The 23,561-nt window shown below is 56.2% G+C and overlaps 2 protein-coding genes across 3 annotated transcripts in view; one reads left to right on the top strand and one right to left on the bottom strand.

Annotated features, from left to right (window-relative positions):
• The first annotated feature begins 203 nt into the window (after nt 1-203).
• On the top strand, nt 204-7,956 carry OPRD1 (opioid receptor, delta 1). Its single transcript, XM_010576368.1, has 3 exons — nt 204-433; nt 6,350-6,699; nt 7,391-7,956. Exons 1-3 carry the CDS (start codon nt 204-206, stop codon nt 7,921-7,923), a joined length of 1,113 nt encoding a protein of 370 aa, XP_010574670.1. The 3' UTR covers nt 7,924-7,956.
• A 9,729-nt stretch (nt 7,957-17,685) lies between these two features.
• RCC1 (regulator of chromosome condensation 1) overlaps nt 17,686-23,561 on the bottom strand; it is a 10,474-nt gene continuing 4,598 nt past the window's right edge. For both annotated transcript variants that reach the window (XM_010576191.1, XM_010576192.1), the window contains exons 5-13: nt 23,242-23,326; nt 22,942-23,129; nt 22,024-22,203; nt 21,842-21,938; nt 21,118-21,240; nt 20,749-20,904; nt 20,262-20,381; nt 19,669-19,821; nt 17,686-19,032 (exon numbers count right to left, since the gene is read on the bottom strand). In XM_010576191.1, coding sequence (XP_010574493.1) covers nt 18,857-19,032; nt 19,669-19,821; nt 20,262-20,381; nt 20,749-20,904; nt 21,118-21,240; nt 21,842-21,938; nt 22,024-22,203; nt 22,942-23,129; nt 23,242-23,314 — 1,266 coding nt within the window. In that variant the 5' untranslated portion in view covers nt 23,315-23,326 and the 3' untranslated portion in view covers nt 17,686-18,856. The remainder of the gene's footprint in view (nt 19,033-19,668; nt 19,822-20,261; nt 20,382-20,748; nt 20,905-21,117; nt 21,241-21,841; nt 21,939-22,023; nt 22,204-22,941; nt 23,130-23,241; nt 23,327-23,561) is intronic.

Raw genomic sequence — 23,561 nt, 5'->3', positions numbered from 1 at the left:
AGGCAGGCAGGGGTGGGGGCAGGCGGGCGGGCAGGGCCGCCCCCGGCCCCACGTGGCTCGGGGGACACGCCGGGTTTATAAAGCGTCCCCGGCCACCGCACGGGTGCGGGAGACGGCGGCGGCTCTGGCCGGGAGCGGGATTCGAACCCGCGGAGCTCGGATGCGCCCGGTAGCCACGGCGGGGCCGCGGCCGGCAGCGGGTGATGGAGCTGCCCACGGAGCTGCCCACGGAGCTGCCCACGGCTGCCGGTACCACCTGGGGCAACGGGACCGCCTGGGCCCCCCTGCCCGGCCACGGGGTCAACGAGACGGGGCCGCAGCGGGCCAAGAACGCCACGTCCATCCTCATCGCCATCGTCATCACCGCGCTCTACTCCGTGGTGTGCGTGGTGGGGCTGCTGGGCAACGTCCTGGTGATGTACGGCATCGTCAGGTGAGAACGGGGTGCCCCGGCGGCACCCCACGCCGGCCTCGGTCCCGGGGAGGGCGTGAAAAGGGCGAGCGAGGGAGCGTGGGGAGGGCCGGGGGTGAGAAGGGAGCGTGCGTGGGGGGTGAGCGTGCACCTTGGGCGAGCGTGCATCAAGTGCGAGATGGCAGCTGGAGCCGGCGCGCACCGGGATGAGTGTGCACCACGTGCGAGATGGCAGGAGAAGCGAGCGTGCCCCGGGACTGGGTGTGCACCGTGTGTGAGACAGCAGCAGGAGTGAGCGTGCACCAGGGGTAAGGCAGCAGCAGGAGCGAATGCGCACCAGGACCGAGCGTGTGCCGTGTGTGAGACAGCAGGAGAAGTGTGCACGGGGGATGAGTGTGCACTGGGTGCGAGACAGCAACAGGAGCGAGGGTGGGTGTGCACCAGATGCTTGTGAGCAGGTAGCACCGAGATGGGTGTACCCGACGGGTGTGATGTGTGTGTGAACAGCGTGTGTGCAAGCACACACGTGAGCGGGGGGTGACCAGATGCTGTGCGGGATGAAAAAGCAAAGACTGCGTGTGCACGGAGCAGCACCGGGGTTGCACGGGAGCCGGCGTTTGGGGGAGAAGCCGGGGGGGACATACCCCGACCCCAGCAGCCGCGTGTTCCTCACCCCTGCATGGGGAGCAGGGGGGAAGAGGAGCCACAAGGCTGGTCACACTGCGGTTTGGGAGAGGCGAGAGGCTGGCAGGGTGTTTCTTTCCAACAAACAAATGGTAAGAGCTGCCCTGTTCTCAGGGAGGGTCCCGAGCCCCTCACGCACCCACCCCACAGCCAGGGGAGAGGGGCTGGTGGGCTCCCACTGGTACCTAACCCCACTCCATCCCTGGGACCTGAGATGCACAGAGCACAAATTACCCACCCCAGCCCATTCCCAGCTCCACCGCGAGCTCCTGTTCGTGCCGTCGGCACCTCCCGCAGCCGGCTGACTCCTGCTTTTCTCTAACAAAGAGCAGGAGCCCGCATTGCCCAGCCCCAGCTCACACCATGGCCGAGCTGTTCCCCAGCCCCCCCCAACACAAGGTACCAGCTCCAGCAGCAGACACCCACTCATGTCCCAGGGGACCCCGAACCCCACTTTGACTCCATCCAGCATTGCAGTGGGAAAGCAGGAGCCAGGGCAGGACCTTGGCTGGCAGAGGCACCTCTGCCAAAGCTTTCCTTGGGCAGGGAGGGGGTCTGCTGGGTCTCCGCACCCCAGGACAAGCAACGGGACCCCAATGCTCCCCTTTTCAGTAGATGGGGCACAGTGAGATGCTGCTCTATCCAGCCCGGCGCTTGTGCCGGGGTGCAAAATTTCCTGCCCATACGAACAGCCCCTTTGTCCGAGATGCTGGTTGATGCTGTCTGGGTAAGATGGGTTGACATGGCCAAGGCTGCTGTTAATACGGGACAATAAAGCCGAGTCTTGCAGACCACAGGACCACCGCCGGCAACGGGGGCTGGCTGAGCCCTCCATGGCCCCCAGACCCCACTGGCAGCGGAGGCAGGAGCCGTGCTCGCCGTCACACCGCTGTCGGCGATGGCACAGAGACTTCGCCAGCTCCAGCCTGGCAGGAGGGAGCAGGGGTCTCGCTGGGTGCCTGGGCTTCACAGCACCCCCTCCCACACCGGAGGGGACTTGTCCTGGGGGGCCCAGGATTCATGGGGTTAATCCCAGTTCCCATTGCCCCAGGGAGGGGTTGCTGTAACCGCAGCCGGAGCCAAAACCCTGGGGCCAAACCAGAGCTCGTGGCTGGATTTAGGCAAACCCTCCAAATCCCCATTTTTAACGATTTCCACACACCCCCCCCAGCACTTTCAGTCCATAGCGATGGTTACAGGAGGTCAGCACAGCCTGGCACTGCCTGCGCACGAAATAAATGCGGTGACTCACCGGGGGGAAGGAAACCAGCCTGAAACATGTCCATGAGCCACAACGGACTGCCCATCACCCTCGCGCCTGGCTCCCCGCTCTTTGGGTAGCTCTGCTGTGTATTTTCCAGCACCCGAGAGGGTGGGCGGATGGGTAGCGGGACGGGGCTGTCACTCTCTGACCCTACCCAACTGGATGGGATTTTTCATCCACTCGAACTAGCTTTAAAAATCAACCTTAGACTGAAAAAGCAAATTAAGGTAATTGTTGCAGAGACATACGCCACATACGGTGTCAAGGTGAAGGATGAGTGTTATTAGACCCCCTCCAGCTGGTTGTGCTCTGTGAGAAGAGGGAATGCATTTTAAAGAGAAAGCTTTAATGTGCAAACAACCTCCTCCCTATTTAACTCACTAAGTAACCTAACGTTACCCGTGTTTTAGAAAGCCTGACTCTACAGCATCCACAGTTCCCATCGCCGTGGTTTCTAGCCCCCCATTTTCCAACCCACCAGCTGATGCTGGAATTAAACACATCTCCCAAGGAATGAATAAATGCCGTCCTTTGAGTCCCTGGGACAGGGGGGCTGCGGACACACACGGAGCCCAGTACGTGCCTTTGCCCCTTACGTGGCTGAGCCCACCCGGAGTTTCACAGGGGTTCGTTGGCAGAGTTGCTCCACGTTGGCGGGGTTTAGGCCAGGACTAGGTAGGCTCCACCAAACCCATGTCCACGCATGATAGGGCTGTGAAATGGGATCAGCTCAGGTTCAGACCTCGCTGCTGGGGAGATGCTGGGCATTTGCCTTGTGGCCCTGGGGACACCTCCCAGTGTCACCTCCCACTGCCCTTAGGGCCCGTGCAGGTGCCCGGGCAGCCTGCAAGCATGGCTGGAGAGCATCCTGCGGGGCTTGGGGACCTCGGGGGTCCCAGGGGATGCAGCGCTGAGGATGCTGCAGAGCCCGTGCATGCCAGGGAGCAGGTACATGCAGTACCCTGGTCCGCAGCCCCCAGCTGAGCTCCCCGAATGGGCACCCGGCACCCCAGAGAGCCGAGCACAGCCGAAATCCAAAGCACTTCTTGCCCAGAGCAGCCGAAAGCCAGCCGTGTGCCCGGAGGGAGCTCAGCCTGCTCAGCACCCTCCGTCAGCAGCTCTGATGGAGACTGGCGCTGCAATTACCACTGCATTGTCAGGAGCTTTTAAAAATACCCCTGGAAGCAATTTGCAGCTGCGAGCTCAGGCTTGCGAGTGCCCACGTCCCCGCAGAGCCCATCAACCCCCCACCAGCTCCCGCACAGGCTGCAAGGGCATCCCTTTGCTGGGTGCAGGATTTGTTAAGCCAGGCTCTTTAAGGCGGTGGCTTTTAGCAGCTCCAGGAGTTTTGCAAGTGGTTTCTTTCACTTATTTATTTTTGGAGAGGTTTGGAGAGCTAAAGGGTCCTTACCTGGGAGTCCAGTTGCTGGCATTGTTGCTGGAATGCAGAGCTGCCCTGCGCTCACTCCATCACCTCCAGCCTCATCTCTCCCTCAGCACCTTCCAGATTGTTTCGTTCAAGTGCATAACTTCCCAATCAAGGCACTCACTTAATTGCAATGGGTTTGGCAGCCCGGGGAGCTCCATCAGCAGAAGCGGACGGTTTGATCTGCTGCGCGTGATAAATCTCTTTCCTGGAGCATCGCCTTCGTTTGCAGCTCGGGGAGTCACCAGGATTGACCCCCCCCACCTGTGCAGTGGGTTTGACCCTCAGCCCAATCCTGGAGGGGGCTGAATCCTGCCCCAAAACCCCAGCTCCGGGGGCTAAATTTTCATCCCCATCATCCCAGTCATCCCCATCATCCAGTCATCCCCATCATCCAGTCATCCCAATCATCCCAGTCATCCCCATTGCTGCTTTGCCCTCACCAGCACAGCCCCATCCTGCCTGGGGAAGGGGCTACAGCCCCGGCCCCCCCAGCCTTCCCACCGCTGGCACATCTGGCAGGGGGTTGGGGAAGCGCTTACCCAGCATGGCCAAGCGTGCCTAGCAGAGCACGGCGTGAATAACTGATTTTTTTCCACTTTACTCAAAAAGCAGAGATCAAAGAAGTGTGAGTCTACCTGAGACAACTATTTTTTAATCTAGGTGAGGCAAAACCTGAAAATAACACAAATTCTCAGCTTTTTGTTTAATTTGGAATGAAACTTTTCTAAGAGATGCATTTGCAAAAGAGCTTGGAAAATAAAAAGAACCGAGAAGGACTTCTCAAAGAAAAGACATTTTTTATGCCATATTTAAAATTTTAAAAAGTTCAATTCAAATATTTCCACCCTTGAGCAAGGGGCTGCCATTTGCAGCCAAGGTGAACAAGAAAGAAACACCTTTGGCGCTGGATGCTGGTCCGAGCCACTATTTTCTCCCAGAGAGAAATCGTTTTTGCAGCCTCCACATCCCAGTTCTACTGACAGCATAACCCGATGGGTCTCTGTCCCCGCTGGCACACTCTCCTGACCCTGCTGAGATGGAGAAAAGGATAAAGTGAAGGGAATTGATATTACCATTGAGGCCAGGAACCTCCTTCCTACACCAACCCACTCTCCTGGTCTCCAGCCAGGGCAGCAGAGCAGCAACCATCTGAGATGGGAGCTACTCAATCTCCTCACCCCAATTTACTCCAGGTACCCCATCACACGATGGGGTTCTTCTATGAGCGGTGCCAATTACCTTTTTATTTGGCAATCAAGGGGTCCCCCTCAACATGCACCGGGGCCAAATTCAGCCCCCTCTCTGTCTAGGGCTGAACCCCACCCCAAGGATATTAGGGGCAGGTTTAGCCATGCACAGAGATGCTTGTGTTCAAACTGACACTTTTGTTAATTAATTAGGGTGCATCTAAGTGAGCTTGGGGCTGCGGAGGATGCTCTGAGCAATGGGAAGGGAGTGCAAGGGAAGGGTTTGAGCTGCTGGTGTAGCCCTGACCTCAGCCTAGCAAACAACCGGAGGGTGCCACAGAGCCGCCCCGACCCAACCCCAATGCATTGCCCTTTGGGGACCCCCGACAACCCCTTTGGCAGCAGGGATGTACGTCCATTTCAAACCAACCACACCATTCAAAGCATCACCTTGAGCAACACCTGCAGGGCTGGATGCTCCAAGGACACACACTTATTCATGCCAGCCCCGGCGCCCGCCAAAACGATGCCTCATCACTTCAGGAAGGGTTTCGGCACTCAGGACCGGGCATTTCTCTTACCGTGATGTGACAAGGACCAGAGCCGGCATGCCAGCCATGGGTGGCTGCAGCCCTTGCCAAATGCCTCGGGGGAAGCGGCACCGTGCCCCTGAGCCACGTGCCGTGGCCGAGGCAGCCAGGCTTCCCCAAAGGCTCTAGAGCTCTAGCCTGGCTAATTGGGCTGCTTCCAGATGGCCTGTTTCCGGGGGTAATCGATCCAATTTCTGCAAGTAAGCTCAACAGGGAAGCAAGCTAGATAATCACGATTTACTGGGTGGAAAATCAGATAAAGGAGATTTCAGGAGGTAAAGGACATTGCGCAACTGATTCAGGGAAATGGAGTAAATCGATATAATTGGAGAATTGATTTCTCTGCAAATTTCTTCAGATTTCCTTTGAATAAAGGCAACCACGGGAATGAGTGTCACCTCCCCGGTCGGGTAAGGGATAACGGCTTCGGCAGGGTCCAAGCCGTGTTGTGCAGGTGCTCGATAAGGTCCCAGCTCAGCACGTGTCAGTGCAACCCCATGCTCAGGCACCAGGACTTCAACACACACTAAACCCTCGTACGAACACAAGTATTTTCTCAACGTGCTCCCTGGTCCATCTAGAAAGGCATTGAGCACAGTGGTGCTGCAGAAGGCCACATTACAACCACGTACCTTTGCCCACCAAGGGTGATGGCACTTTGCGAGCAGCCAGAGAAAGCCGGGCTCTGCCCCCTCATCATCATATTGAGCATGCACACACATACTTGAGCACGGTAAGCCAGCCCTGACCACCTGTAACGGCTCTCTTCTCTGCCATCCCCAGGTACACCAAGATGAAGACGGCCACCAACATCTATATCTTCAACCTGGCCCTGGCAGACGCGCTGGCCACCAGCACGCTGCCCTTCCAGAGCGCCAAGTACTTGATGGAGACCTGGCCCTTCGGGGAGCTGCTCTGCAAAGTCGTGCTCTCCATTGACTACTACAACATGTTCACCAGTATCTTCACGCTCACCATGATGAGTGTGGACCGCTACGTCGCCGTGTGTCACCCGGTCAAGGCCCTGGACTTCCGCACGCCGGCCAAGGCCAAGGTCATCAATGTCTGCATCTGGGTGCTCTCCTCCCTCATCGGGGTGCCCATCATGGCCATGGCAGTCACCAAGTCAAAAGGCAAGTCGCTTCTGGGGAAAGGTCCCCTCCTGTCCCATCTGTCCATCCCGGGGGTGACCTGGCAAACCCAAGGCACATGGTCCTGTAGCAGGTTTGAGCTCAGTGATGGGCATCCCTCCATGGGACCATAAGCATGCCCTGCCATGGAAAAATCATCACGGTATTATTTTCCATCTTGGCTGCTGAGGTTGGAAACTGTCCCAGAAATTGTCCCCCCCCTTCCCCATCTCCAGTCCAACCAGTGCCTCTCCCCAGCTCCTGGGGTGCAAATCAGGTGCCTAAAAACACCCTCAGTGGTATTGCAAAGTCCCCCGCTGGCCCACACTAAGCTCCACAGCTCCTGTGTGAGGACACCAGCCCTTGGCTGCTATGAGAGCTCTGGGCACCTTGAGGAAGTGGACAGGTTTCAGTGGAAGGTGACACGGGGGTTGGGAGGAGACAGCATGGCGATGGCCCAGGAGGCTCTGCAGGGAGCAAGTCCCTGGGTCACTGCACCCACTACAACCCCTCGGCACCCTGTGGGCAGGGGACTGGTGGCACAAAGCTCCTGGGAAAGAGCTGGCAGGTGGGCATGCATCTCCTTGTGTTTTTAACAAGCGTTCACATGCCTAGCCATGACCCAGCAGAAGGCAGGTGGTATTCATAGCAGACGCTCCACTGGCTCCCTCTTTGATCGTCCTCTCTCCTACAGACGGGATGGTGCTGTGCACGCTCCAGTTTCCTGATCCTCCCATCTACTGGGACACTGTGACCAAGATCTGCGTCTTCATCTTCGCCTTCATGGTCCCCATCTTGGTCATCACCATCTGCTACGGGCTGATGATCCTTCGACTGAAGAGCGTCCGCCTCCTCTCGGGCTCCAAGGAGAAAGACCGCAACCTGCGGCGCATCACGCGCATGGTGCTGGTGGTGGTGGCAGCCTTCATCATCTGCTGGACGCCCATCCACATCTTTGTCATCGTCTGGACGCTGGTGGACATAGACAAGAAGAACCCCTACGTGGTGGCCAGCCTGCATTTCTGCATTGCCCTGGGTTATACCAACAGCAGCCTCAACCCCGTCCTTTACGCTTTCCTGGATGAAAATTTCAAGAGGTGTTTCCGAGAGTTTTGCCTGCCTTTCCGAGCACGCGTGGACCAGAACAGCTTCTCCCGTGCCAGAAACACCACGCGGGAGCGCATCTCCACCTGCACCCCTTCTGAAGCCCGCAACAAGCCAGCATGACTAGACGTGGGCAGCCTCCAGCGGGGCTGCCAGGGCCACGGAGGGGAAAACCTGCGCTCAGAAGTGACCCAGGTCACCACCACAGAGCTCTAGCAGAGCGGTGGCCCGGGCACTGCTCAGTAACACCGCTGGGTTTATGTTCAGACTGACAGCAAGTGACTGCAAAGACTTTTTTCATCCTGGAGAACCAGGGATGGGGGAATCGGGACTCACCAAGCAACGTAGGGAGAGGACCAAAACAAGAGGCAACCTGGGCAGAGCTGCTCTGCTGCTGCTTCCACCGTGGCTGCGGACAGCCAGCAGCTCCATACACCCAACAAGGGCTGTCACCCTCCGACACATGGCTATCAGCAAAGCCTAAGCATCGTGGGACACCATGATTGCAATGACCACGTGCTTCTTCTCCTGCATGGGCCAAGATGGCACCACAGCCCATGGCAGGAGGGGAAACACTCCCGTGGCAAAAGGGAGCTGTGCCGGGGGGTGATGCCACATCATGGGACCTCACTCCATCCCCCTCTGAGCTGAGTCCAAAAAATGGCCAGAGATGGGAAGAGAAAACGATGCTGCTTCAGAGACACTGTTATCAAAGAGCTCCAGATCCACAGTAAAAATTTTACTGGAGTCCTTCAAACGAGAACTGCCCCGGAGGACAACTTTGTACTGTTAATGTCATTACTGTATTATTTAGAGACCTCTGACTGCAGCCGTAGTCACAGATGTGATGCTGGGAATTTGGATACAGCCAGGGGACGGGTGGGGGATGAAGCAGGGCACATTCCAATCTCACCCTGTGTCCACGTGGCAATCCCAAACTCCCCTGGCCCAGCATCCATCAGGGTGATGGGGAACCACTCCTCACCCATCTGCCTCCAAAGACATTAAACTGGAGAAAGATCTCATTAAGGGAGCAACTGTGGGGACTTGAGGAGTTTCTCACAGTGCTAAAGCAATTAGGATGGACTAACGGGAGGTGCTGCGAGGTCTCTCCCTCCCCTGCCCATGAGGTGAAGGATGAGCAACAGCACTGCCCAGATTTCCTTTAGCAAAGCCAAAAGGGATAGGATGGGTTTTTTTTTTAGTAGGAGATGGGAAAAACATCACCATCATTTCATAATTCCCCAAGCAGGGACAGAGGTTGTGCAAGCACTGAGAAAGGATCCAGAGCCTGTGAGATGCAGAAATTTTGGGATTTCACGCTCAGCACTCATCTGGATGGAGCAGCCATCCCTCCGAAGAGGCGGCCGAGCTCGAAGGCAGCGCATCCTGCAGGAGCCACTGGCCAGGGACCTCTGGACCACATTATCTGCTGCTAAACGATGACTGATGGGTTCTCCCAGGCTTCCGCTCCCTGAACGCCCCCACCAGCCCCACGCCGGCTGCGAGCGGCATCCGGGAGCTGCGACTTTTCCTTCCTCTCACCTTCCCACTGCCGTGGCTGCAGCCGGGAGGTCAAACGACCTGAGGAGGAGGAGGCTCAGAGGGAGCAGTAATAGCATTTAGTGGACAAATTGATGCAGCTGGAGGAAGTAAGCAAGTGCCCGGGTGCACCTGGGGCTCGTGGGCTGGATGGAGAGTCTGGGTTGTGTCTCTGGTTTTTCCAGTTGCATCAATTTAGCCTAATAAAGGCCATTACCTCTCCTTACCAGCCCAACGTTTCTCCAGAGCCTGTGGAAATTGCAGCCTCCCCTTTAGGAAGGCAGAGCCGATGAGGCAGCCAAAACCAATTTCTTTTTCAAAGGAATCAAACAGGATGAAATTGCCCATTTGGATCTCAAATGAATTGCCACCAAAGCATGCAAGCGATCTTCGTCTGCCTGCACCGTGTCCTCCCGCCCTGAGCAAAAGTCCCTTGCTCGGCGTTGCATCAACCTGGACATCTCCAGCTCCCACCCAGGGCTCCTTGGGATCCCTCTGCAGGCACGGATGGAGTCCTGGACCACTGGCAGAGCCACGCTTGGTCTCCTCATCCTCTGCTGCTGCAAGCCTGGCTGCTCATAGAGCATCGGGTGCAGGAGGGTGAGCAGGATCGGCTCTGGGGCAGGAACTGGGGGAAAACCCCCAGGGTCCCAAGAGGCTGAGCTTTGGCTCCATGAGAAGAGAGACTAAGGTTTCTAAGGTGGTCCTCTGACCACCCTTCAGCTCTCCACCTCCACCCACCCTGGGGGCAAAACCCTCAGTACCATGTGGTGGGAAAGGCTCTTGGTTTGGGAGCGAGGTCTTGGCAATGGTGGGATGTCCCAACAGGGCTGGATGTCCCTGCAGGGATGGGATGTCCCACGCTGTAGACCAAGACATCTTGGGTTTCACTCCAGGCTTCAGTATGAAGCTGAATTCTGGCTTGATATCTCAATTTGGGGGGTAACCCCCAAAAATGTGATGACCCAAAATCATTGAACTCTTTAACCCGCCTTAGCCAGTGCCTCAGTGTCCCCTAGAAACACCGACCCTGTGATCAAGTCTGGTAAAGACACGAAGGAGAGCAGCGTTTCCAACCGCAGCAGCTGCTGAGAGCACAGCGAAGAAACTGGGGGACATGGAGGAGGTGAACCTCATCATCCATGGATGGGGCATCTCTGCCCCAGCGCAGCCCCTTTGAGGACATGCCATTGTGTTGGGGGGGACCGAGCCGCAAGTGCCGGGGGCTGTGGGTTGGCTTGGGACTCCGTGGGCAGCTCCCCAAAGCTCAGCCACCCCATTTCCCATCTCCACGGGGCCTTTTTGCCAGCTGCCAAATTCCCACCCCGCTGGGAAATGTGCCTGCGATGGCCTTAAAGCGGGTTAAAAGGCTTCAAGTCATTATTTTTTAAATGCAGCCACACTTGGGCAGAGCTCAGAGCCTAGGACACAGAGAGGATCGTGGCTTTTCTTAGCTTAGGTTTTGCTGAATAATAAAAAAAAAAAAAAAGAATATTCCTGGGGGAAAGGGGATGCTGATGGCAAACACCGCACCAGGGCCCTTGCGATGACACTGACCTAGAGCATCACCTGCCTGCCCATTTCAGCAGCATCCCGGCAGGCACCCGAGGGCTGATCCAGCTTCTCCGCGCAACGGCAACCCCCCAAAAATCAGCTCCACCAGCCCCTCGTTTGGGTTGGGAAACGGGGGTCGAATCCTGACCCAGGGAAACCCCACTGGGAGCTTATATCTCCCCATGCAGAGCCATGCCGCAGCTGGGACACTCGGAGGGCTCTCTCTGTATACTTATATATATATATATGTATATCTCTCTGTCTATAGCTGTATGAAATTAAAGTGACCACAGGTCACCCCATCCCGCCCTCACCCCCCCGCTAAAGCAGCCCCCTGCTACCCGGTGTGTGATGGAGCTCGGGCTCCTGCTGAATCCGCTGGGTCCGCAGCACCGGCCGGGACTTCGCAAAGTGCTTCAGCCAGTATTTTCAGCCCCAGCCCTCGTGATTTTGGGGTTTTGATGGCATTTCTGTATAGGAACCGTGCTTTCTAAAAAAATTAATAAAATAAAATAAGAGATAGCAAGCAGTTTCCAGCTCTCCTTTGACTCTCAGGCACTGCAAATGAGCAGGGTCCGGCTCAGGGTGGTGTTTTGGGCAGTGATGGGAGAAGAACTACCTCTAAATTCAAGTTTTAAAAACTCTTCCGTACTGGGAAAAACCCACCTTCATGAAACCCCGAGCCCCTTTAGCTGAGGTTATTTTGCAAGCCCCGGTAACAAAAAGCCTTTGTACCGCACTGGCGGCATTTGAGGTGTCCCTCTGCTGCCGGTTGTCAAGATATAGTTTTATTTTAATAGCCCAGCAGCTCAAACTCAGGTCCAAATTACATTTGTAATTTAAATGCAAATGAGGATTTAGTGAAAACGCAATGGAAAGAGGTGTTTGAGCCTGTAACTCCGCTCTCACTTAATGAGACTTTGGATTTTACAGTATTTATCACTTCTGCTATGTAGATTTGTGAAGTATTTTGTGAGTTCCCAAAGAATGGGGAAACCGTAAAGAACAGGGGGTGGATGCAAAAACCGGATTTCCAGCCTGGATGTGATTTCTAGCAGGGGCATCGCTGCTCCAGCACCCCTCCAAGACCACTCTCCATCATCCAGCGCCCTCGGAAAACAAATCCAGGCACCGACTCCAGCAATTTCACAGCCCAGTTAAACCAGCAGCCAGCCCAGTGAATAATGCAGTGACGTGTGCCAGCACATGGGAGCTGCCATGCACCTACAAGCTATTTCCAGGGCCCGTCTTTGCAGTCTAATAACACATTTGCTACTGCAGAAAACATTCTTGGGTGTTTTTTTTTTTTTAATTAATCCACCAAATAATGAACCCTAATGTAACAGGCTTTATTCTTACACGTGTGATTAATTATGAAGCCGCCTGTTTCTTTGTCTGCACCGCAGGTTTAGGCTGACTTCGTAATTGCATTATTATGCATATGGAAATGAGTAAATCTGGCTTTCCTGGCAAGGACGCGGGTGATATCTCCCACCACCCTTGCTCCGGAGCAGCCTGGGGTGGATTCAGGCTCTCAGCCCTGAAGAGACGCTTCTTGACTTGCAATTCATCATTTAAAAAGAAAAAAAACCCACTATGAATAATTACTAAGGCTTTTTTTTTTTTCCCCCCTCCTTTCATAGTTACAAATTCTGCTCAATTTGTGCTATTTTATTCCCTGCACAGGCGAGACTGAGAAGAACACGCAGAGCCCAGGGACCGGCCATGGGGGGGGTGGTTGGTGTCCTGTGGGAGCGCCGAGGCTCTTCCACACAGGGAAGGAGCCGAGCTCCCATTCCGCAGCTCTGGACGGATGTCCTGAGCCGGGTGAGAAGTTTTCTCTGCTTTTGGCATGTTGCTAAAGGAGATAAACCAGGACTTCAGTGGTTTTGGGAGGGAGCAGAGAGCTCCACGTGTCGCTATTTCAACCCAATTCCCATCTCCAAGAGACCCAACATGCTTATTTACCAGGAGCAACACCAGACCATTTCACACCCCAGTTATACTGGGATATACTGGCCAGGTTCCCAGCCTTAACGACAGGACTCAGGCAGGGGAGACAGCCCCGTGCAATGACCAAACTCTCTCCTTCGCTTGCGGATCCATCATTAAAGACCCACACGACCCGACATACTGCAGCAGGCTGTTTAATTAGCCGGCTCCCAAAGCCCAGGGAAAACCACACGGCCCTGCCAGCAGGCAACTTGGCAATAATTAAAGCTCGTTTCCTCTTTGAGGCAGGAAAAGGAGAACAAGAAATCAACTCAGTATCCCCCAAACCCTCATGAAGACTAATTCCCTCCCGGCAGATCCTGCAGGAGCATTGCACAGGTAGATTTTTTTGCACCCAGAAAAGCAACACATTAAAAAAATAGAAAAAAACCCCACCCCACTCATCACTCAGACAACACAAAATGTGCTTTTATTCCAGAGACAAAAGCGCCTTACAACACCACAGCTCATCCTCCACAGATGCTAAAAGCCCCAAATCCCATGGTCCCATCTTTTGTCTGTAAATTAAAACTCTTTTACACAGTTCTAATAGCAACAGATGGGGATGGGGAGTGCGGGGTTGGAGCTGACGATCGGGGACCCCCTGACAATGAGAAAAGGTCTGGCTGTGCTGGCGGTGGAAAACCTCTGCCGTGTACTGAGGCTGGACCCTGGCACAGCCAGGGATCCCCCCCAAATCCTACCACAGGACCCAAATTCCTCCTCATCACCCCCCAAAATGCCACCACCTCGCTCTGCCGGTGCAAAACCTCATTAATGAGATGTTTCCCTTTCCTCAATTAAGCTGTTTTCCTTTGCTCACCCTCTCCCCCCTGCGCGGGGGCTCATCCTTCCCCCAATTTCCAGCAACTTCCCATTGAAGTGTCACTCCAGCTCCCAAGACAACGCTGGCTGATTCATCAGCTCCGAATATTTTAAACTCTATTGTTCTCACCAGCCCTGTTTTCCCCTCTTTCTTGAAAATACCAGCAGGCTCCCTACTCACGAGGGGATGTTTTGCCCTTCCCAGGAGCAGGAGCAGCCCCTTGAGAACGGGTGGATGGCAACAATCCCATCCTATTTGGGAACGACTGGGGTTTTGTTCCCAGCTGCAGGAGACGGAGGAGGGAATTGCATTGAGCTCCTGGCAGGATCTGGCCCTGGGGGGAGCACACAGGATGGTACCACCAGCCTGGTCCTGCTTGTACTGCAAGAAATTGCCCAAACTTGGGGGACAGATGCAAAAACCTGCCCATGCTAAGGGGCCAAGGAGTAACTGGAAGCACTGGGATGGGGGCTCATACCTCACATGGCAGGGAAATTTGGGGAGGAGGTGGAGGTTGGGCAGAACCAGCATGAGCCGACCCCTCCATGAAGGTGTCCCAGCCCCGGGGTCGGTGTTACCCAGAAGGGACAAACCAGCCCTTGGCCATGACGCTGGGCAGGCATTTGCTCTCAGAGGTTATCGACTGCGTTCGGGAAGCAGAGTCCGGCCACCGTGAGAGGATCCCAGCTCACCGACAGCTGAGGCAATACGGGAGCAGGAGGCTTTCAGCAACTGAGGAAACAAGGAAAATCCTGCTCGGGGAGGAGGAATCCTCTCCATCTGCCTGGCCTTTTGCCGTGTGCCCAAGGATGCTACACCCCAATGGGGACACCCTGGTTCAGAGGGACAGGAGCTTCTTGGTGCAACCAGAGCAACCGGGCCAGGCTCCATGGAGAAAAGCCTCCCCAGGTACCAGCTTGACCCCTCGCACTGGCTTTTCTTGGTTCAGTTTTGCATCATGAAACTCTTCCATGTCCAACAGTGGGACTGAGAAGGAGGGATTGGGAAGAGCTGCCCTGAGCTGATGGTGAGAGACGCTGGGAGCGGAGCTGAACCCACCAGGGACACCAGCCCCAGGGACCAGCAGCCAGAGGGGTAACGAGGAGGGGAGAGCCAAACCCCAGCCAGCCCCAGGTTTGCACTGGGGAGGTTCCAAAGCAAAAGGTTTGCTGCTGATGGGCAGTCGCTGGGACGCGGTGCCTCGGCCAGGCTGGTCGGGTCCCTGCCTGGCTGCTCCACATGTGCCCTTCCCCTCCATGCTGTCAGTGACACCTTGGGGGGGCTCCAGCCCTTACCAGGGCAAGTTTTGTCCTTCCTAAAATCATTTTCCACAGGGTTTTGAACAGCACATCACCTCTACAGAGTCCTTACCTTCTTAGGGAGACATTCACACCACCCAGAAATTGCACCAAAACCCACACCTCAAACTCCCTGGACCCCAAGCCCAGATTGACTGGCAATTTAACCCACCTGCATCTAACCCCAACCCCAACACAGCCGGGGCCGGAGCCACCTCCTTCCACCCGGGTGCTGGGAGCCCCACAGAGTGAGTAGCCACTCTTCCAACCCCAGCAGCCTGTCCTGGTTTCGGCTGGGATAGAGTTAATTTTCTTCCTAGTAGCTGGTATAGTGTTATATTTTGGATTTAGTATGAGAAGGATGTTGATAACACGCTGATGTATTCAGTTGTTGCTAAGTAATGTTTATACTAACTGAAAGATTTTTCAGCTTCTCATGCTTGGCCAGCAAGAAGGCTGGAGGAGCACAAGGAGTTGGGAGGGGACACAGCCAGGACAGCTGACCCAAACTGGCCAAAGGGGTATTCCATACCATGTGACGTCACGTCCAGTATATAAACCGGGGGGGGTTGGCTGGGGGGCACGGATGACTGCTCGGGAACTGACTGGGTCAGCAAGTGGTGAGCAATTGCATTGTGCATCACTTGATCTGTATATTCCAATTATTTTATTATTATTATCATTACTATTTTCTTCCTTTCAGTCCTATTAAACTGCCTTTATCTCAACCCATGAGTTTCACTTCTTTTCCCAATTCTCTCCCCCATCCCACTGGGTGGGGAGGAGTGAGTGAGCGGCTGCGTGGTGCTCAGTTGCTGGCTGGGGTTAAACCACGACAGAGCCACTATGGCTTGTCAGCATCACCCCGATGCCGGAGGAGTCCCACGTCTCCCTTTATTAAGTCTCTCTGCATTTCTTAGCTATAAATAGGTCGGCAAGGTTCGAAGCGAAGGGCGTGAAGATGCATGAAAAGCAGCCGCCGAAGCAGGACTTTGCAGAGCACGGCACAGCCGTCTGTGTCACGGTGGCATCAATGGGCTTGGAAAAAAGGTGGCAAAGCAACTCAGAGTGGGGTCGTTTTTTTTCCCTGGAAGGGGAAGTTGTTTTTGGAAACAACACATTAACATTGAGCTTGTCACTGGGAGTCAAGGCCAAGACAACGAGCAATTTCCCCATCAGGTATCCAGGACCAGCAGGTCACATTTGATGGAGGAGCATCAAAAGGAGGGTGACGGTCCCCAGGGAGCAGCACTAGCCACGAGATTAGTGAACACTCGCCCACGGCTCAGCCCGCAGTGTCGGCAAATTACGGGCTCCATCTTTGGCAATAAAACACTCCCCATGGGCCCACATCCCAACTTCACCCTTACACGGAGAAAAAAAACAAAACAAAGCCCTTTGCATGCCCAGCGCTGCAACTACCAAATGCAAACCTGGTCTTTAGCCGTGGGAGAGGTGGGTGCCTGCAGCACCCCCAGCCTCATGCTGGACCCTCACCAGCTGCCCGCCGAGGCTGTCCCTGACTGTATATCAAAGCTCATAAGACGTGGGAGCAGCGGAGGCAAGAGGCTGCCGGCAGCCCAAGCTGCTCCCAGCACCCACCAACCACCTGCCCAAAGCCCATCCCTGGCCGGAGGCTCATTGAGGAACCTGCTCCGTCCCAAACTAATTAAGAGTAAACAGACACCAGCGGCTCCGGTCACACCAGAATGCAGAAATTTGCTCTGTCAGTGCCAATATCTGCGCCGGAGCGCACACACGTGTCCGGCTCAGTTCCGACAGAGCCGCTGTCAGCACCCAACCTGCGGCAGGGATGAGCCAAGACACCTTCCAGCCGTGCCGGTGGGCCCAAAGATGCCGGGGATGGCCCGTCAGACAGGCAGGGTGTTGCAGGGAGGGTGATGGGGACAAACAGGTCCCCACAGGGCCCATCTGCTCTCCCTACCCCACTTCTCCCAGTCCAGCAGTCCAGCAGTGTCCAGCGCCTTCTCCTGCTGCCATCCCGCGGCCGTGTCCCACAACTGCACAAGTGCACCCGCGTACGGCACCGGACACGGTTATGGCCAGGCTGGGACCACCGCAGCACCCAAGGGTGGTTCTGCACCCCTACAAAGCAGACACCCATCTTGACCTGTCCCCAAGTGCCACAGTCACAGAGGACTGGCCCCACACTGCAGCGGCTCCTTGCCCAGGGGTGGCAGGAGGCCAAGGTGTCCTCTGTCCGTCCCCATCTCCCCCCCGAGCACGGGCTGAAGGATGCTGAGCGCCTGCTCAGCCCTGGGGTCCCCTTCCCCAGGGCCACCTCGGTGCAGATGCCAAAGCTCAGCTGGCAACACGGCTCCCGTGGCAGCTCAGGGACAGGAACGCGGCAGGGTTGATGGAGAGAGGTGGCAGGAGGGGACATGAGAAGCCCTTTCTGGCGTAACCACCCTCAGATGTGATCCCAGAGCAGGCCCGTGCCCACCCAGGGAAGAGGGCTGCCCACCCCTCCAAACCACAGGAAAACCCAGGGTTTATAAAAACTCAGTTTATTCCAAATGTTAAAAGATTACAGGTTTTTTTCCTCTCTTCCTCAATTGATCAACCAAAATACTTTACATTTTCTTTTAAAAAAATTCAACCTATTCTGAGCCATTGTACAAGTCGCAGCCCCCCACCCTGCACACACCCCCTGCTTCCCCCTATTGCTATAACTTAACTTACAAAATTTAATCTTTGCAGACCCCCCCTTCTCAGTCCAGGTACCTGGAAGGCAGCATGGAAAAAGAAGATGGGGCAGGCCGGGTGCAGGGAGGGAGACCAGTTGGACCAAGACCGGCAGCAATGGGGAGGGAGTCCCATTGTTTCAAGCAATTCAATGCATAGCTGGGTTTTGGCTGTCTTCTCAGTAAGGCCCTAACAGCAAATGAAGCTCCTTCCTCAGCAAAGGAAAGAGAAAAAATTAAAATAACAAAGTCCCCACCAGTGGGATGGATTTTGTTGGGTTTCTGAAGGCAATGGGAAAGAGCAGGAGTGGCTGGGACTGCAAAAAGCAGTGCTGGAGGCGGCTGCTCCAGGCAGGAGAGAGCGGGGGAACCTGCTCCCGGACTCACTGCCTGGGAGATTTTGGCTCAGATTTGTAAAGCGGTGATGGGTGGGAGGCAGGACCCCCCCTTCTTCAGCAGCCACAGCTCTGCGTGCAGCGTGGGGCAGGCATCGTCCAGCGGCGTTCCCCCTTGCAGGCTTCCAGCCACCTGGCAGGATCTCCCCACCGCAGCCACAAGCGTTGGGTGCGAGAGGAGAGAGCTCCCTGGGAGCGTTTCTGCTGGACTGAGAGATCTCACTTGGAACAAGCCCAGAGGGCTTTGGTGGGTGACAGGAGACAAATCCAAGTCGGAGAGGTAAAAGATGTTTAGGTTAAGGGGATGGAGGAGCACCCAGAGATGGGGAACATGGGGACCTCAGAAAGCCCAATGCCCAAACCCTTTTGTGTAGTGAAGCACAAGGCCCTCAGTTTTGCTGGGCCAGGAAATATTAAAAAAAAAAAAAGCCAGACAAGAAGTGGAAAACCCATCCACAGTACTGAGATCAGTTTAGGACCAAGCCAACCCGGGGGAGCTGACAGAGCACCGGGCACCGCAGGAAGACAGACACACGCTTGCAGAAGAAAACACAAGCATCCCTGAAGACCCCTGCTCCAGCCACGCAGACGCTGCCGGGGCCCGGCTCCGGGAGCCTCCTGCCCTCCCCACCACCATTGGCGGGAGACCAGAGCTGGAAACTGGGCACCCAACCCAGACAGAAGGTGGGGGTGTGTGCGCGGGCCCCGTGATCCCACTGGGCTCGGCTGCGCGGCATCGCTTCATCAACTCTGCTCCTTGTCCTTGACCAGCAGCACTGTGTGTTGGCCGCCGCTGGACACGGCCAGGACCGTGCGGTTTTCCAGCTGCTTGCCTGTCATCTCCACAGGGCTCCAGACATCATCCTCCTCCCCTGTGCCCAGCTGGTAGTTGGTGCCCATTCCCCAGGCAAATGCTCGTCCTGCAACAGAGGTGATACAAGTTTGGACTTCAAAGTGGCTGCACGATACGGTGGGAAGGGGACCCAGCAGCCAAACCCAAGAGGACTTCACACCCGGGCAGGGGGATGAGCAATGGGTGCCAGAGACGCAGGCAGCAGGAAGAGGAGCAGTGCTTGGCAACTCAGAGAGGCATTTCATCACACAGCTAAGGCAGTGTTTTGTCCCCGGGGAGCAAACCAAATCCATCAGCCCGCTACAAACCCTCTTTCCCACCCTGCCGTGGGCTGCAGATGCCGTGCACAAACATGCACAGCACCAGAGCACAGAGGCCTCGCAGCAGCAGAGTTCAGGGTGCAGAGAAGGGAACGGCAGGCCAACGACCCCCTCCTGGTCAACACCCTGTTACGAACCTTGCTGCCAAGGGCCCACAAAAATATTTGAGCAGCTGCTGCCCAGCTGCCCCCAAGGCTGGGTGGTCGATCAGTGCCAGGACCTGGCTCCAGTCCCGACCCAGCCAGCAGTGTGCGATGAAGCTGTACAGGGCCAGCTGGATCCAGGGGGGCCAGGCTGGGCAGAGGACCAGGATGGACGGATGAGAGGTGGGGAGAGTAGTTAGGACAACATTCCCAAGCCCATGGCATGGCCCCGGCACTCACCGTCACTGCTGACGGCGTAGCCGACTGACGCGCCGCATGCGACAGAAGAGATGCTGGGGAGCTCTGGGATGACCGTGGGTGTGCTCTTCTCCTCCGCCCCTGCCCCGAGGCCCAGCCGGCCATACTCTGCCCTGCCCAGGCTGTAGGCTTTACCTGGAGCACAACAGACGCACAGGAGAGGTGACTTGAGAGGAGCAGAAGCCTGCAGCAGGCCACAGCCAGACCCTCTCCCGCCGGTCTGACTCCTGGAAGAGCGTCACTCCTCTCTTTGACACCTTAGATCCCAACCAGGAGGTGCAGGGTGAGATAGAGACCCTTGAGCTCCCCAAAATCAATAGAATGGGCGGGTGCCTGGACAGACTATTGAGCCTGTGAGAGCAGAGTTCATAAGTGACTCCGGGTTCCTGTCATCCTCCCTGCCCTCTGCTGCAAATTCATGCCACCCTTGTTGCCTTCCAACACCAAGGACTTGCGAGGGCTCCAGCACATCACCCTCACCCCAACACCTCCCCCAGCTGGGATGAAGGCCGTGGGAGTCGCCCCCCCATCCCACTTTGTGCAACTCCCAGCCCATCAGTCATGCCGGTGCTCACCCTCTGAGTCGACGCACACTGTGTGGTGCTGCCCGCCGGAGAATCCGACCCAGGACTTGGTGGAGTTCTTGAAGCATGTCAGGTTCTGCGGGGAGAAGCAGGGCTCGGTGCCCTGGGTCCCTGCGGGGTGGGACGCACAAACCCAGGCAGATCAGATCCACAGGCACAGAAAGCCCAGGCCAGGCACCGGCACTGAGCCATCCACCCTAGGGCTCACCCCACCAGAGACTAACACAGACCCCCATGCCCCAGAATCAAATTTCTGCTCAAACCCACCAGCTGCAAGGGCCGGGACCTAAACGCAGAGCTATGCAGGGTGACCCCCCAGCCCAATTTTCAGCTCCGGTGTGTCCGGTGGGTGCTTGGTGTTCAGGATCCAGGGTGCCCAGCAGCATCCCCCCCAGCAGGCCAGGGCAGCATGGGACCTGGAAGTCCGCAGCCAGACCAAAGCAGGGACGAGATCTGGAGGGACATAAGCGAGGCTCACCCAGCTGGTGGTAGTTGGAGAGGCCAAATCCATAGATGTGTCCCTCCTGTGTGATGGCGAAGGTGAAGTAAGCCCCGCAAAAGGCGTCCTGGAAGCGCATTTTGCCTCTGTTGCCTTTGCCTTTGACAGGGACGCGCTGGGGGACCAGCAGGCGCTCTGGGGGCAGGAGGCAAGACGTCATACAAGGTCTAGTGATTTACATTCTTTCCATCCCCCCTTAGATCCAGCTCGCTGAATCCAAGCAACCAATTTACACACAAGCCCATGAGCAGCAGGGGAAGAGACTGGGTCTCTTTGCTCCTCTGCAAAGCACAAAGCTGGAGACGAAGGACACAGCACCATGTGCCTCCAAGCACCAAAGCAACTCACGCAGCCCTTTCCTTCCTCCTCGGTTGGCAAAGAGCGCCGGCACTCTCCCCAGCTGGCCCTGCTCGCCACAGCCACACGTAAAGAGGTCACCGTCCACTGTCAGCATCACTAAGTGGTCATTCCCTGGGAGGAGATGAGGGAGAGGAGTGAAGCAGGAGTCATGCTCCATGAACCCAGCAAGACCCAGGGGCTGAGATCCCACATGTAAACCCCAGCTGTCCCAGCTTTCTAGAATTCCGTGGGGTTTACTGCACTGGATACCTGGACACCAGATTCTGGCACAAATTAAAACCCCAGGATCTCCCTTTTCCTGATCCCATTTCCCCAACTGAAACTCCAAAGAAGTTCCTCTGGGAAGGTTTAGGGGCACATGCCCCCTCCCTGCCTCACCTGGGCCCTGGACAAGTTCCCTGGTTGCTCTGCTCAGATTCCCCAAGTCTAGAAGAGGGCGAGCGGTTTGACCATGCAGGTTCGCGGTTAGGGCACTCTTGTAAGGCATTTTACATCAGATTGGGTCAAATATTAACAATACCATTGGGGCTAGAAGAGACACAAGGTCTGTTCTCTCAAAAGCCAGAGAAGAGCAAGCACACCCTTGTACCTGGCTCAGAGCAGCCAAGAGGGAGGAAAAGGACATGGACCTTCTGGACCTTCACCTTCTCCTGACGGTTGCAACAGCCTCATGCACCAGCCTGACCCATGCACACCCCAGGACCTTGCTCACCTGAGACAATTTTAATGACGGGTGCACTGAGCTGGAGCAGCACAGGAAGGGAGCTTGTCTTCATGGGCTCCAGCAAGCCGATCACCCCGTTGTTATCCTGGGTGGAGAGACAGACGCGGGGATATGAGTCACAGAAGCAGCAACCATCAGCAGAGCTTCCGGCATCCAAGAAATCAACATACCCGAAAAGAACCCCAGACAAAAACCCTGCCGTCCTCTGTCAGTGCGGCCGTGTGACTGTCCCCTGCAGAGACCTGCACCACCTTTTCCTGCAGCTCCACCAGCCCCGGTGTGGTCTCCGACCCTTCTGCTGAGGTGTCACGCCCGAGGGCACCTTCATCATTGCAGCCAAAGGTGTAGATCTACAGATAAAGAGTAAAGATGGTCAGGATCATAGAATAGTTTGGGTTGGAAGGGACCTCCAAAGATCATCTAGTCCAACCCCCCTACAATGAGCAGGGACATCTCCAACTAGAACAGGTTGCTCAGAGCCGCGATCAACCTGACCTTGAATGCTTCCAGGGATGGAGCATCAACCACCTCTCCGGGAAACCTGTGCCAGTGTTTCACCACCCTTGTCATAAAAAATTTCTTCCTCATATCTAGTCTAAATCTCCCCTCTTCTAGTTTAAAACCATTACCCCTTGTCCTATTGCTCCAGGCTTCTCTTCTCCAGCCTGAAAAACCCCAACCCTCTCAGCCTTTCCTCACAGGAGAGGTGTTCCAGCCCTCTGATCATTTTTGTGGCCCTCCTTTGGTCCCGCTCCAACAGGTCCACGCCTTCCCTGTGCTGAGGACTCCAGAGCTGGACGCAGTGTTCCACGTAGGGTCTCAGGATGGGACTCAGAGGGGCAACACATCGAGCGTGAAGCCAGGGGACAGAGACCCACCAGGCTGAATTATCCCTTTGACCCTCTAAAATGTAGTGGTCCGTGGCATGGAGACCACACTCACCCCCGGTGCTGGCATGAGCTACACATCTGGGCCGAGCAGGGTCCGATTCAGACCCCCTGCTCCAGGACACGTTCCAGAGCTTGCGGGGAAGCGCGGCTCAGCCTCCCCACACCCCCCAGGTGCTGCCCCCTCCACGCTGCACTCACTTTTCCCGTCTGGCTGAGGCACACCGTATGCATCCCTCCGGCTTCCACCTGCACCACCATCTCCGGCAGCGGCACCAGGGCCGGCTTCTTCCTCTCCATCACATCCTCCCCCAGGCCCAGCTGGCCAACATCCCCCTGCCCCAGCGTCAGCACCAGGCCGGGCTGTGTGCAGTGGGATGAGTGGCAGACTGTGGGGCAGAAGGGAGATAAATGCCATATACATAACACAGGGGGAACAATGCTTCCATTAAAGGTGGTCCCTGGGAAGGGGGAGGGAGAACTCCCAGGGATTTTTCTTACTTTTAATCTTCTTCCTTCCAGGAGACTCGTCTTCTGGCACCGGGCTCTTCTTCGCAGTGCGTTTCCCTGGCATAGTGCCTCGGACCTAAACACCAACGACGCCCTCTTAGGGGGTCACCCACGGGGCTGTCAGTTGTTTGGGGTTCCCCCCCTCCCCGCCCCGGATCACCCGAGGGACCAGTGACCGAACTGGGACTGGAGCACCGATCTCCGCTCCCACTTCAGGCTTCCGTGGGTGTCCCCGGCCCGAGCCGTGCCGCTACGCCGCGTGTCCCGACCCCAGGAGCCGCGTGGGCCGGGCTCACACGCCCTCCCCCCCC

Source organism: Haliaeetus leucocephalus, unplaced genomic scaffold (assembly GCF_000737465.1).
Source record: "Haliaeetus leucocephalus isolate CR32 unplaced genomic scaffold, Haliaeetus_leucocephalus-4.0 Scaffold517, whole genome shotgun sequence".
In the NCBI taxonomy this organism is placed as follows: Eukaryota; Metazoa; Chordata; class Aves; order Accipitriformes; family Accipitridae; genus Haliaeetus; species Haliaeetus leucocephalus.
The sequence above is the reverse complement of the archived record's forward strand: the minus strand, read 5'-3'. Positions and strand labels throughout refer to the sequence as shown.